Source organism: Cryptotermes secundus, unplaced genomic scaffold, assembly GCF_002891405.2.
Source record: "Cryptotermes secundus unplaced genomic scaffold, Csec_1.0 scaffold330, whole genome shotgun sequence".
Lineage (NCBI taxonomy): Eukaryota > Metazoa > Arthropoda > Insecta > Blattodea > Kalotermitidae > Cryptotermes > Cryptotermes secundus.
In genome coordinates this window covers 1102228-1117383 of record NW_019734317.1, presented here as the reverse complement: position 1 = coordinate 1117383, position 15156 = coordinate 1102228, and the positions used below count along the sequence as shown (strand labels likewise).

General features: G+C 39.3%; 2 protein-coding genes across 13 annotated transcripts in view; both read left to right on the top strand.

Annotated features, from left to right (window-relative positions):
* Positions 1-3617, top strand: part of LOC111868575 — a 12279-nt gene extending 8662 nt beyond the window's left edge. For all 7 annotated transcript variants that reach the window (XR_002843529.2, XR_002843528.2, XR_002843527.2 and 4 more), the window contains 2 exons: positions 2978-3142; positions 3554-3617. Coding sequence is in view for 1 of the 7 variants with exons in the window: in XM_033753103.1 (XP_033608994.1) it covers positions 2978-3118 (141 nt within the window). In the remaining 6 variants the exon portion in view is untranslated. The remainder of the gene's footprint in view (positions 1-2977; positions 3143-3553) is intronic.
* Positions 3618-5874: 2257 nt separating this feature from the next.
* LOC111868574 (BRCA2-interacting transcriptional repressor EMSY) overlaps positions 5875-15156 on the top strand; it is a 71974-nt gene continuing 62692 nt past the window's right edge. For 4 of the 6 annotated variants that reach the window (XR_002843526.2, XM_023859341.2, XM_023859344.2 and 1 more), the window contains exons 1-3: positions 6384-6429; positions 12221-12286; positions 14951-15125. Coding sequence is in view for 5 of the 6 variants with exons in the window: in XM_023859341.2 (XP_023715109.1) it covers positions 6399-6429; positions 12221-12286; positions 14951-15125 (272 nt within the window). In the remaining variant the exon portion in view is untranslated. Of the gene's footprint in view, positions 6329-6383; positions 6430-6876; positions 7425-12220; positions 12287-14950; positions 15126-15156 lie in introns of those variants that run through there. The other 2 variants (XM_023859342.2, XM_023859343.2) reach the window with 2 other exon arrangements.

The following is a 15156-nucleotide window of genomic DNA, read 5'->3' as shown; positions in this document are numbered from 1 at the left end:
GATATTATAAACACCAGCACATATCAGTCTCTGGTGTTTATAGCTTCAGAGCAAACAAAACACATCATTCATAACAGAAACAGCTCGCAATAGCCACAGGAACGTTGCTGCAAGACAGGCATATGTAACGACGACTTAGCGCTCTTAAACGCGTGTGTCATTAAATACAGTCCTCCTGACAACAGGCCAGTGAAAAATCTAACAATCTACAGCAAAACCATCAATTATTATGGGCGTTATAACATACGTGTGCAGCTGGATGAAACATACACGTCGAACCCCCCCAGACGATTTAAATCCCTGACGAAACATACACGTCGAACCACGGCAACGGGTTAATGGAAAATTTAAACTTATTTTAATATGAATTTCACTTTTGTATCAGATTGGCTAAATTTAATCTAGAATTTGAAAGAGAGTTAAATGCAAACTCATTAAATCATTTATGTTGAATGGGGTATAGCTTTGAACTGTGCATTTAAAACTAGTCAGTAGTGACACTTTGGAAGATATAAGACTTTGTACAGTGTAAGCTTCTTCATGCAGAGAAATGAGAAATTGTTTATTTGTGTCAGCGTTGCTATGCATAATATATCTCCCTTTGAAATATCTGCCCTTCTGACATTCATGGTGAATTGTACTTCTCTAGACATCTGTTGAAATGTAGACTTCATTCTCCATTTTGAGTTTTCCTTATGAAGATGATAGTAAAGAAATAACACAGTATTTACTTCCTTAATTTTTCTTAATCTGTAATGGAAGAAAAATCAAGAGTTTCGCAAATGTGCCTGTGTATGGCTAGACAGACTTTCTTACTTTGTCATCTTGAACATCCAGAGTGGGAGTTGAGGAAGGAAAAGGATAGATGGCTTAAAGTAGCACTGGAAATTGGGAAAAGTGATGCCACAGGTAGAATTGTTTCCAGATGTCGTTGTTGACACATGTTAAAGGCTGTCAGCCAGAAGTGAAGGGGGAAGACAGACTGTGTTTACCAGACATAAGCCAGTAAAGGAACTTGGGGGGGAGGGGCCATGAAACAGGGTTACAGACCGTACATGACGTAAAGAACAATGAAGTTGAGTCATTTAAATCTGTAAGGAACTATGATAGTGATGCTGTTAATATTGTCATGTGTTGGGTGTGTCACATGACAAATAACTTTACATGGGTCTCGGATTTAGTGAATCTTTATTAGACACTCACACTTACACATCTTACAGTTATTACCACTTGCAGTATCACTTGACTTTTGCCTCTACTTCGATGCTAATACTGTCCTTGGCCGTGGCTGGATCTCAACTGTCTTCAGCGACAATTATCCGAAGACCGTCTTCTTCGTACATGTCATAAGCTCTGCTTATCTAGGTGTTATGCGGACTGGATCCCAGACATCATTCGTCACGGTTCCGTTACCACTATATCGATGGTCCATTGTTACACAACAAGCGTAACAAGTGTAACAAGCTCTCTTTAGTTCATCGGGGAGACCCGTTCGTTGTTTTGGCATTGTCTACGCAACGTCTCACTGTTATTGCATTACTATGGATCTACTCCGTGTTCAGCAATCTGTTGCTTCGGGAACTCTCCTTGTAGAATACTCTGGTGGCGTGTTTTGTCTCTTCCATTGTTACTCAACGACAATTCGTTGCTACGATTTGTCACTGCGGGAACTCCCCAATTTCCACGTATTCTTTGTCGTGGAAGTGTCCATTCTGATTGTAGCGGTTGTCGCAGCAATGAATGTAAGGTAACACGTCACATTGCTCCCTTCTAAAGGTTGTCTGTCCCCAAACAGCCTAACAGTACTTCCTTTGTTTTGTTTCCTAAGGTGTTCATCTTCCTAACAGTACCTCCCCCCTCCTTATTCTAGAGTGCTCGCCCCGAGCACTTCTGTGGTCCCTTGGTTGTTGATTCTGTCGTCTCACATTCATTCATCACTTTCATACTTCCCTCATTCATCCTTACTGGGGAGGCTGGTGCTTCTACTACCAGTTCCTCCCATATGGGCTGTTTCCTTTTTTTCGTTTTGGAGGGGGTCGACCCCTCCACAGTGTCCAATTTTTGACGTTTGTATTTGTTGCGATTCCACGCAGCACATCTGCTGGTGTACTTGCACATGCTTCGTTTTCTCAGTCTGCTTATTGTGTCTTACTCAAACTTGAGTCGTTCTACTTCTCTTCCTTTCATGACGAATTCTTGTGTCATCCTCCGGAGTTCAGGTTATTCTTGTGCTCTTTCCAACGCGTCCGTATGTGGACTTGTGCGTGATTCCAGCTGATCTCCCTGAAGTTGAGTCTCTTGCGCTGTGTCACACTTCCGCAGCAAGTCATCTTCTTGTCGGCCATGACCAGTCGCTTCCTCGGGAATCCACCAGCTCCCTGAGTAAGGTTCTTCTTCACAACGTCTCATGCGTCATGCCACTGTTGCGTGACGGGACATCATCTTGTCAGTTTCCTGCTCTTGCCATGCCAATTCCGCACTGCGGCTCGTCCCTCTGTGAGCGACAGCCAGTCTTTTTCGGCCCCCACCCTGACTCTGGGTCTGTTCATTCATCTGGCAGCGGCGCTCTGTGACCAGTTTTTGGTCCTTACGCCTTTTCTTCAGTTCTCCAACCGGTATTACTTCAGCCTCTTTTATGGGGACCTCTCGTTGCTCTGCCGCCTCAGGTTTTCTGTCCAGTGAGGTCGGCTTCTTCTCATGTTGACGTGCCTCCATCTCTTGACAGGCCGTCGTCTTTATGTCTTGCTCGGGTTTGGCTTCTTCCCGTGCGGCCTTTCTGGCCACTTCCATTCCCTTGTCTCATGGTGGCCATCACTTCTCGCCATGCTTTTGTTTCTGCTCGAATGGCTTCCGTTTCTGCGTCCATCTTTTCTTGCCAGGCTTTTCTATGGTGCCCGTCTTCGCCTGGTTGGCATCCAGCATTTCAATCAGTAGTTGAATGTCTTGGCTTGCTTATCCATTTTTTTTTTTTTGGCAGGATGACACTCGATGTGGCGTTAGTGCAAGAAAGATGGCTGATCAAGGCATGCTTGTTCTGCCAGCTACCATTGTATTTGAACAAAGTGCCGAAGTTAGGGAAAATACCCACCATGAGGAACATTATATCCTGACCCCATGAGGGATTCTGAAAATCGCACAGATTGTAAGTAACTCATTTGACATGTTTTCATTATTGTAAAGGAACAAAATGACCTACTTTGAGTACGCTTTAATGGCGTAGTGTTTAATTAGTTAAGCACAGGGACAACTTACCTTTTTTACTTCGATTTTTTGGTTCACATATCAAAAGTGGCAAGGGAGATGCCAGGTAGAAGTGAAGATCTAGATCCCGAAGGGAGGATAACTACCGCCCTCCCCCCAAAGTCTTTATATCTTGACCCTATCTGGGGTCTTGAATGGCCTACAGATTGTACTGAATATCATAGAGATTGAAGTAACTCATCTGATACGTTTTCAATAATATACTCGTAAAAGAACAAAATCGAACCTGTTGATGTTATTTGGGCACTTATGTAAATGTGTTTGTAGTCTCATGTTGGATTTTTTGGTTTAGGTGTCAAGCGTTGCAAGAAAGATGGTTGATGAAGGTATGCTTGATCTGCCAGCTACCAATGCAGTCGAACAAAATGCCGAAGTGGGGAATATACCCACCACAAGGAACTGTAACCGATTACTCCTTTTTAGTAATATACTTCGCCTAATTTATGCATACCTTCATTTTTATGCAACTCATATTTTTCAGAACTTAAATTATGAGTTTGGGTGAATTGTGTACATTGCTACGCATTATAAATTTCTGTGAACTATGTATTGAAAAGGGATGACTCAGTGTCTTGTGGCAGTCTTGTGACTCAGTGTGTCACGAAACTCGTGATTTACAAGGGTTGTACTGAAAGTCATGAGCAGCAATTTTTTGTAAAGTAACATGCTTTATTATTGACAAACCAAATACACCACCTCAATCTACAGACCTTTCTTTATTTTTCAACATAATCGTGACTTCTTTGTACACATTTCTCCCAGTGTTCTGGGAGTTTGGAAATTCCCCTTCTGTAAAATTCTGTTCCAGCCATCCGAAGACACTGACGCACTGCTTTATAAATTGCCTTCCTTGTCTCAAAACATTGTCCACGCAGCTGATCCTTCACAAATCAGAAAAGATGGTAGTTGGAGGGTGCCAGATCAGGGCTATAGGAGGGGTGTGGAAGAACTTCCCACCCCATCTTTGCAATTGCTTCCAATGTGAGGCCAGTGGCGTGGGGGCGAGCGTTGTCATGCAGGATGATGATGATGTTTCATCCTGGATGTTTATCGTGCAATGCACAATGGAGCTTGTGCAGCGTCTGGATATAACGAGCAGCATTGATGGTTTCCCCAGGTTCCAGGAATTTGGCCAGAATAAACCCCTCTGCTTGAATAAGTTCTGCCGGAATTTGATCATTACCTGGTGATTTATACCGTTTCAGTTTTGCAATAGCACTTTCAGCTTCAAAAGTGCTAGGATCAGGTCATAACGGCCCAGATTTCCAGTATTCAATACATTTTTTTGTAAGATATGTTACTTTTGCCATGTAAACCTTTCCATTACTGAACTGGAATATGAATATATACCATATTTTCAGTATTCATTAAATTTTTTTAAGTTATGTTACTTATTCTATATAATCCTTTCCATTACTGAACTGGTGAAGATGAATATATCAGATTTTCTTATATCTTTAAATGCAGTCTTAATCTTGTCGACAAGGGTGTATTTCACAATCTCGAATTCCATCATTCTAATGAAAATAATAATAAATAACATGAGATTTGTTTCTTACAATACATGATTTGTAATACTTAAATGTAACCAAAAAACTATGTTCTGTATGACTTTCACTTGTAAGTTATGATGAAATTATGAAGTTAATATATGTATCTCTGATGGAAACAGAATTTTCCATCAAGTTTCCCCACCTTCAAATTTCCTAAATACAAGTATTCCATGTATGTTACAGTTCACAATGTTCAGTGCCTTTGGTTAAAGAGGTTTCATGTGAAAGAAAGGTTAGAACTTTCCAGGCGCTGGTGAGAAACTTTCTCCAGATAAATAATTTGCAACCTAATATCTTGTACTCCAGAGCTGTAGAGGTTCTTATTCCATTGCTGTTTTTTTGGAAAAGGGACGGGGAACCAAGTTCAGTAACACATCACTCAAATGCAACCCAAAGGATATGGGTGAAGTGGTATTGAGCTTACTTATGAAGCTGAGCCCTTCTTGAGAAGCCGCCAATTGTGCAGCCACTCAAGAATTTTCCAGCCTTTTCTGGAACCCAGAGGTTCATTACTGTGTTCACAAGAGACCTCCACTGGTCCCTATCCTGAGCCAGATAAATCCAATCCTATCTCTCCAAGATCTATTTTAATGTTGTCCACCCACGTACGCCTTGGTCTTCCCAGTGGTCTCTTTCATTGTGGCTTTCCCACCAATATCCTATATGCATTCCTCGCCTCCCCCATTCGTGCTACATGCATGCGCTTCCAACCTCGTCCTCGACTAGTGATCCTGAACACAGTTCAAAAATATAATTAGGTTGGTGAGGAAATAAATACTTTTACAGCCAGAGCTCGTGTACTGCAGACTACAAGAGTTCTAGTAATAAAAAGCCATGGTAGAAGTTGGGCAAGGCGGGAGCACTCAAAACAGTTGATAAGTTAGTATACGTTCTTACCGATTGTGCCCTCGGCTATTTTAAATTTAGTTCATGCAGTATGCGTAGAGATGGCAGAAGCATTGAACAGAGGTGGCGTGGCGGCCATGTTGCCAACAAATAACATGGGATTTTCACGGAGCTGATTGGAATTATTTGCGTATACTTCGATCAAGTAATTACGTCTCATGCCACCAGATGTTGCTATGTGATGTTTCTCCGATCCAAATTGCCATCCCTTGGTCTTTGATACATTTTATATGTAATTAATTTTTGTTGTTGCATTACATGTGTCGTAATTTTTATCACGATCCGTGTTGTTCACAAGCTTCGGTTTGTTGCATCTGTGGGAGTTTCTGTACATTTCGTGTGTACGTAGGTGAACCGTGTTGTGGAGTGAGAGTTTAGAAAAGTTACTTGCATTTGTATGCAGTATCGACGACTGTCAGAAAAACCAGTATTTGAACCATGGTTGGAGTTCTATGAAGTCATATCGATGTGGTTTATAAAGTAATTTTTGTACTAAATGCAAAATGTATAACTGTTCCTGTTTTTAATTAATACGAATCGCTTAACCTCAAATTTGTTTTATGTTTCACCGTAAAAGGGAAGATATCACCAAGAAGACCAAGACGTAGGTGGGTGGATAATATTAAAATGGACCATAGATAAGATGGGTTGGTATGGACGGGATTGTTCTGGCACAGGATGGGTCCAGTGGATGGCTCTTCTGAGCACGGTAATGAACCTTCAGTTCCATAAAATGTTGGGAAATTCTTAAGCAGATGCACAATTGACGGCTTCCCTAGAAGGGTTCAGCTTCATGGAGCTAGGTAGTTTCTCTGTAAACCAGTGTGTATACAGTTAGTTATCCTCCATATTGTGACACCACTTAGTTTATCGGTGGACATCAATGTTCTGGAGGATCATGGTAGTTCTATGTTTGGGGTCAAAGTGATCAGGGTATTGTCACTAGCACCGAAAGTTTTGGCCTTGTGGTAGCTCTATTGACTTATGTAATGAAGTGTTGGATTGGAATGGTGGTCAGAACACTGGCAATCCTGAGAGATTCTTCATGGATTTCTCTCAGCTCCTCCAGTGAAATGCTGGGAGACTATCTTGAATAGGCCATGACAGCTTCCCTCTAAATAGTTTTAATTCCATCATTCAACACTATGTATTTTAGCTACTGCCAGTCCCATAAAATGGTCAAAAAATGGGGCAAAGACACCAAACACTTTTGCATACCCTATGTGATTGACATTGACTACATTACCATTGAAATAAACTCCGTTGTTTAGTAAACCATTTTTTGGTTGCTGAATGCCAAACAAATGAAGCCTGTGTTACAGGTAGAGCTAGGTTCAAGAAAATTGACATTTTGCTTTTGAGCCCATGATGTCCATACTGTTTTTGTGAAGTTACCATATAAACAGTTTTATTTTTATTGGATAAGGCCTTTCTTAGTGAATATAAAAAGAATCCAACTATGCAAATGCTATCAAGGCACACATCTGTACATATTTACATACATAGAACATAAAAATCACTTCTTTCGTGCTAAAGTGGACTGAAAATGTGTAAATCTGTTAAACTTTTAAATATATATTTTTCATTATATATATTATGTGCATGAGAAAGTAAGAGAAAAGTGACAATGGCTGCCTTCATCAGCCTTCCCATGTTATCTTGGTATCAAGCCCTGATGTGCTGTTGACCAGCTTGTGACATACGGTAAGGCACTTTCATTCTCCCCATAATGTTACCTCCTCTCTGAGAAGAAGCTCAGCCCAGACTCATGGATAATGTGACAGGTTATATAAGCTCGATTACATCATACATGATTAACATAGAAGTATGGGGGCGATGGAGGAAGAGACCCGTCCAGGTGAATAAGGACAACAAAATAGAACTGTACCCAAATCACCTTAACTTTGAAGATATAGGCAGAATTTTCCTCCAAAATATGAATAGCCACCCACAAGACTATATAGTATCACCGCAGAAAGTTACAGTCTGGACCTTGCTGCCATGAAAACCTGAAAGCCTATATCATTCTCAAATTGTTTGATTTAGGAGAGTTAGAGTTTGCGGTATGAAGTTGTTCATAGAAGTAAGTGAGAATTTTAGGACTTCACTGATCATTATACATGTAACTGATCCAGCATTTAACAGCAGTGCACAGTGTTAGATATTTATGGAATTTTCAAATTAAATAATTGAATGCCTAACACTGATATTTGGTAATCTTTCTTGGTATGTATAAAGAAAGTACAGAAAATTGTTTCCTGTAGTGTACAGCATTAGGTTTGTTTATGCCCTTCAGTGGCAAAATATTCTGTGAATTCTGAAATAGTGTTGATTAATTAAATTACAATGTTAGTGCAGATGAGTGTAAATGAAACACAAATGCTGATTTAGTTGTACATGTAATTGTACTATTTTGTAAGCTTTACATAGATTATGGCATTATTGCCAGTATTGCACAAAACTTTCTTGAATGTTATTGCAAATGAAAAGAAAGATGTCTAGGAATGTAGTAATATGTAAAGCAAAGACAATATCATTAATAACTTCAGAGTAAAAATATTATTTTATAGTGTGCAACCTGTTGTGTGTCATAACTATATTGTTAGGTAATGTATCCATCAACACAAGAAGGAAAATGATACCCACTTCCACATCATGAGAGGCTAAAATCAACCTGGATTCAAATGATCTACCACACTTCAGAACCTTCATGAGGAATTAACTTCATATATACATAATTTTATAATACTGTTTTAATTTTTAAATATTTTTAATACTTTTTAACATTTTTAGTTATTTTACCCTTGTAATATACAGCTCTTTTTCCGTATTATAAAATCCTGTGTTATTAACCTTTAAACGCCAGACTTCTGAAATGATGGCAAGCTTGAGCTGGCCAGAGTTTATTTAAATGTCCACTGTTGGTGCGCATTTAAATGCCAATTGCTACTCTGCATTTAAATGTTTGTTCCTGTTTGGGTGCTTAAACAATTTTAAACATTGTGATTAAAAATGCTGCATCTAACACACTTTTTATAATAAATGGATGGAATTAACTTTGTTTGTATCAGCAAAGGACATACCGTATGTCCAAAAAGTATCCGACTTTATTTTTTCCCGCTGTAAGTAATGGGCAAAGGGGTGGGGAAACTAAGCATAGTGGTAGAAGGGACTTTCATGCACATGCGTGATTTTTTGCTGATTTGCCACACTGCCGGATGCGTCTGTGACTGCCAGATAGCGAAGTGGTGTAACACATGTTTGTCACATTCTCATTTCACTCAAGAGGACAGAACACTTGGAGCAGCAATACTGCATTAAGTTTTGTCAGAAACTTGGGGATACCCAAGTGGAAATAATGCGCAAAATACAGCAGGGGTCACTCAAATTAAAGAGTGGTTCAACCACTTTAAACATGGCCATATGTCAGCGGACACTGAGCAGCGTTCCAGGAGACCGTCAACGAGCCGAAATGCTGATGTCATTGAAAAAGTGCGGACACTGATCATGGAGGACCGTCGTTTGGCCATCCATGAAGTTGCTGATGAGGTTGGGATCAGCAGAGGTTCTGCAAACACAATTTTAACTGAGGATTTGGGCATGCGAAGAGTGGCGGAAAAATTTGTGCCCAAGCTGCTTTCGCCGGAGCAGCAACAACTCAGTCTTGAGGTCGCACAGGACATGCTGGAGTGTGCCAACAGGGATCCTGAGTTCCTGAAGAGTATGATCACTGGTGACGAGTCGTGGGTGTACGGATATGACCCGGAAAATAAGGTCCAGGCATCACAATGGAAGCATTCAGCATCCCTGAGGCCCAAAAGAGCATGACAGGTTTGGAGTAATTTGAAGGTGATCCTGACTGTTTTCTTCGATTACCGGGGTGTTGTGCATCATGAGTATGCACCACTAGGCCAGACTGTCAATAAGGAGTACTACCAAGAAGTCCTCCACCATCTTCGTGATGCAGTTTGGCTCAAGAGACTGGAGCTGTGGGACGCACAAAACTGGCAGCTGCATCATGACAATGCCCCAGCTCATTCATCACACCTGATCCAGGGTTTCCTGGCCAAGCACGGCATTCCGCAGGTTCGCCAAGCTCCCTACTCTCCTGACATGGCTCCTTGTGATTACTGGCTGTCCCCGAGATTGAAGACACCGCTAAAAGGCTGCCGTTTTGACAGACTCAAGGACATCATACAGAACGTGACGGCGCAGCTGCACGCCATTCCAAAAGAAGCCTTCCAGAATTGCTTCCAGCAATGGAAGGATCGCTGGGCTAAGTGTGTGTGGAGTCACAAGGGGCCTACTTTGAAGGCGATTAGGTATTGTAACTACCCAGATACAGAACTTTTTTCCCTGGCCCAAGGTCAGATACTTTTTGGACAGAGTAGCAGTGTCTCATATTATAACGGAAGATTTGAAAATCTTTATACAAAGAGTTATATGCTATTTTCAGTTGTTTTTTTGTTTTGTTTGATACATACTGCAAAAATGGTTTCCCAGTTCTTCACAGAATTGTTCTGCATTATAAATTCATTTCTGTTTGTAACACCTGACAAATTTTAGCAGTCCCTGGTGTCATAAAACAGATGGAAGCGATAAAATCATTTGGTCTTCTGCTAGCACTGCTTACACTCTTCAGATTTTTGACTAAAGGACAGAACAATGAAAGAATGGCTATTCAAGAGAAAGCTAGAGGGGTCCCTTCTTCAGTGTTAAGACCTTCCGTTATAGCTGCAAGAGATTATTACCCTTTCTAGGGTCGTGGACAAACAGTTGCCTCATGGCTAAGATACAGAGTGTGATCTGTTATCTGTGCGTTCAATGTGAAATTGAATACTATAGTTTCATTTCAGCCTATATATACATCAAGCAGATAACAACAAAAAAGGTGTGTACATCAAATTTTACTATATATTTTTAAAACATTAATCTTCAGAATCTGCAATAAAAGTCTTGGCTCTTGGATGAGTTTGGGCATTACTCTACATCAAGTTCTTTTTTGCTGTTGTTCACTTAGGTATCATTTTAATTCCTCGATTATGGTTTTACTCAAGTCTGTCTGGTAATTACTACATTTAAAAATAAATATTTAGGACTGTGCATGCTCTTCTACTAGCTGTGTACTCGTGCGCTTCCACTAGCGGAGTTTAAATGCCAGACCGGCCAAAACGGGGTACTTTGGCCACAACAACCTTATTCATCACTGGCCCGATCGGGGCACTTCAAACCTTAAAGGTTAATATACAGTAACGTTTAATTACCTCCACTAATATTTTAAATACAATTTTTTGTATACTGTAATACTTCTAATATTTTTCTGTATTGTAATTGTCATCATAACACAGTGCACAGTTTTTTTTACAGCTTTTACAGTTTTTATAATTGGGATGTGTTGCACCACAATATGGATCCATATTGAGATTTCAGTTAACTTTATCGTATTTATTATATACACTGACTGATGATGGTCCCATGAGGACCAAAACATGTAGCGGTAAACAATAAAATTCAGTCTATGAGATAATGGTTTTAATTGTGATACTATTTTCCTCATTGTGTTGACGGATACTTTACCTAACCATGTAGTTAAAAATACCTTCTTATTGTGCTAATGCAAGATTAGATTTTGTTTCATGTAACAGATAATGCATAAAACTGATGAATTATAACACAGCACAAATAATAGATATCATTTTAATTCTGTAAAGTCTCCAACAGAATGTAGCCTTGACTTCTGAAAACAGAGACCATTAATAAATAAAGAGCATAGAGATATGAATAGAATAATATGATAATGTTAAAACCAAATTTGCTGTCAGTAGTTTAATGTATTTTCTTTTTTTCATCCATCCATCCTTCATTTATATCACATTATGTTCCAAAGTAGTTTCTTCATGCCACATTACTACTTTCATTGCCCAGAGTTATCATTTTAGCTTAGCTGAAATTAAGAGAACTTGTACTTTAATTTGCACATTTTATTGCAGCATTTTTCAAATCTGGCATTCAAATTAATAAAACATTTCTCTGAGAATCAGTTACCTGTAAGTTGCATTAAAATTATTGTATATTTATACATTAATACATAATATTAATAGTACATTATATATATAGCTTCTGTAAAGCAGAATTTTTGGACATTACTTTGATGACTTGCATCTATCAGCTGTATTGCATGATGGATTTTTTTTCTGTGAGTGATTGTGATCTGTAATATTTTTTTTTTATATATTTGTGTGAAGCTCATTAATGTTGTTAATGATATTACTAATTTTTGATGAAAGACATTTGACTAGTGTGTGTATCAGTTTCTTCACATTCTGTAGTGATTGCTGATTAATCTGATTCCATAAATCAACAGTTTGTAGTATTCACCAATTCTCTGAACTCATAAAGTCTGTCTGTATTGGTGCTGTTATTTATGATGTGTAACCATGTTGTTCGTTTATAGTTGTTAACCCTGTAATAAGAACTGAAGTATATTTTGCTTTCGGCAGCAACAATGTGGCCCATGCTACTTGATATGACAAGAGATGAATGCAAACGCATCCTCCGACGCTTGGGTAGGTATCTCCATGAAGGTGAATGTTAAGAAATAATTGGATCTCTATAATTTACAAATATTTTGAGGCTGTGTTTTATTTATATATATGTATTCTCCACTTTAACACTTTCATTCCCAGAAACTGAGCTGTTGACTTACCTACCAGCTGAGCCATTTTTGCAGTACACTTGCAGCTTGTTTCATATCAAGGCAAAGAAATTTGTAACAAAGGATCTGCATGTGTTGAATGTACAAAATGTAGTATGTATGTACACCATGTAGTGACAGAGGAAAAGGCTACGTGCACAAAGTTGTTTTGAATGGGAAATGTTTTGTTTTGTCATGGTATGTGACCACCTGACTGTGGTCAGATATGGTGGTGTGTGCAAAGCAACAGTAAACGATCAACTCCTGATAGGTGAGAGCAAAAGAGATAACTGTTTAAAGTCACTTTTTAGGGATGCAGTTTGACTTTCACATAACCACAAGAAGACAAGTCTAATGACCTGAGAGTGGGTGAATTTGGAGGCCAATAAATCAGTCCATTGTCCACCCACTTATTCAGAAACTGGACAGTTACTGAAATACAGGGATGTGCCATCTCACTGGAACATGATACTAGGATGTTCAAATACACATCACTGTTAATTTTTTTATGTGAAAGGAAATACACCTATTGCCTCTGTCCTTTTGATAACACCCCACAGACATTCACCTTAGAGGAATATCTTGTATTTTAGAAATCACTGGATGGACTAGAATACCACATTTAACACTTATGACTGTTTGCAGTTCAAAATATGACTGCTCAGACTGTCATCTTATAAGTATATGCATATCGGTATAGCAAATTCAAAGTGAGTTTATATGTCAGCTTCATTAATGTGTTGCATCATATCAAACAATACAGTGAAAATAAATCTATAAACTGTTATCTCTAAGTCACTGTTTGTTGTGTTGTTCTGTCTCATCAAATTCAATTAGACACAAACATTCTTCCGCCAATACATTACATTTTACTGATATGTTCTGGAAGTACCAGATTCAAATCTTGGCCCATAGGTCAACTATCCTGACTGAAGGTTTTCATGGTTTTCCTCAGCCCGTACAATACCTTGAAATTTTCCACCACCGATTTTCTTTCCCTTTTATTATTAACTCTTTGACTGGCGCGAAGGGTATTTAAATCCCACCCCTGTCCTGGCAGGCCCTTTAAACCTTATGTCGCTAAAATGCATGTAGTTACTTTTTCCTAAACAACTTCAACAAAAATTGGTTTTTAAAAACGAAATTTTCAGGAACTAATTAAAATACAATATTTTATGCAATAAATGCCTTTCCATACCTCTTTATTAGTTTTTCTTCGTGTGATAAACATTGAAACATGAAAGTTTGCAGAGAGCCACACCACAGCCTGCACACATGATACTTGTTTCTTTTCTAATCTTGTGCTTAGCACTCACGCGACACTTTCTCAGGGCACCATTCTTCTTGTTACTGGGAGGAACATGGACCATTTTGTGAATTTTCAAGCCACCCTCTAGACGATTTACTGGCTCTTTCACTGGTGGTCTTTTCAAGGTCGAGGGCGGAGGCGTGACTGCACTCGAGTCTGACGCAATAGATTCGTCATCCACTTCATTCCTTGACTCTTCTCCCTCTCCACCCTGTTTGTTTGGTTCAGTCATTTTTCTACACAGTCCAATATAAAATCTTTGAATCTGTAATTTCTCTTCTTGTATTTTTCGTTTGTTGTGTTCTTTTTGAATAGAATGAAACTATTCAACCGCAAAGACATGTTTTGTCCATACCATGGGTGTGAAATAGGGGCCTAGTGGACAAATATTCTTCAATTTCAGGGCGTTTGTCGATTCCTGTCATGAACACAATTCCTAAGTATATCCAGATTTCATCTGATGTGACATACGACTGTCGTAATTGTAATTGTGTTTTTGAGAGTGAGGAGCTGACTCATGTGTGTTGAAGTGCTGGTGAGCATAGCGATTGGTTTCAGTTGTGATGTGATTTACCAAGTCGTCATCCAGAAAAAATTTTAATCCATGAAAAGGGATGCATTTTATGTGTTATATCAATTTTGATCCCGAAACTATTAGCAAATGAAAATATTGGGGGTACAATGTCTCCGTACGTTCATGAGATGGGCGTGTCAGGCACCGCACTCGTGGTAGGTAAATGTTCATGATTACTGTCTTGTGGATCATTGTCTATCACTGTATTATTGTCACTATCAACTTCATCCAATTCAGGAATCATTATTTCATCGCCACTATCATCATCAGAACAAATCTCGTTCACAACATTTTCCAGCTGGTCTGTAGGAACACGAAGACACTTGCTGCAAGAAGCCATGGTGAAACTGAATGAATGTGAAATATTTTCTGACCTTTACCTTCTCAGAGGGTTCTGACAGTAATATAGACCTCCACAAAGTTTACAAGGGTTCTTTACAAACATGCACAAAAACTATCATATATATGTCTTTGGTTGATGAGTGCCAAGAGAGCAAAGAAGGGAAGAGATTGTCAAAGCGTTAAAACACGCCAACGCCAGGGAACGGCTGGCATCGTCCGGGCGTTAAAACACGCCCGCGCCAGTCAAAGAGTTAATAGGAGGATACATACACAAGTTATTTTATTTTGCCCCCCTCCCTTTTTTTTCCCAGAGTTAGAAGCATATAGCAGTTTGGTGTCTGCATTGCGAGCACAGGGAGAACTCAGCAAGGAGAAGCGTAAACTTCTCCAAGACCTTGCCTCTACCCTCAATATATCAATGGAGAGGCATAGAGCTGAGGTACGAAGAGCTGTAAATGATGAAAAATTAGCCACTATTGCTGAACAGTAAGTAAATCTGATTATGTTAAACTATTTT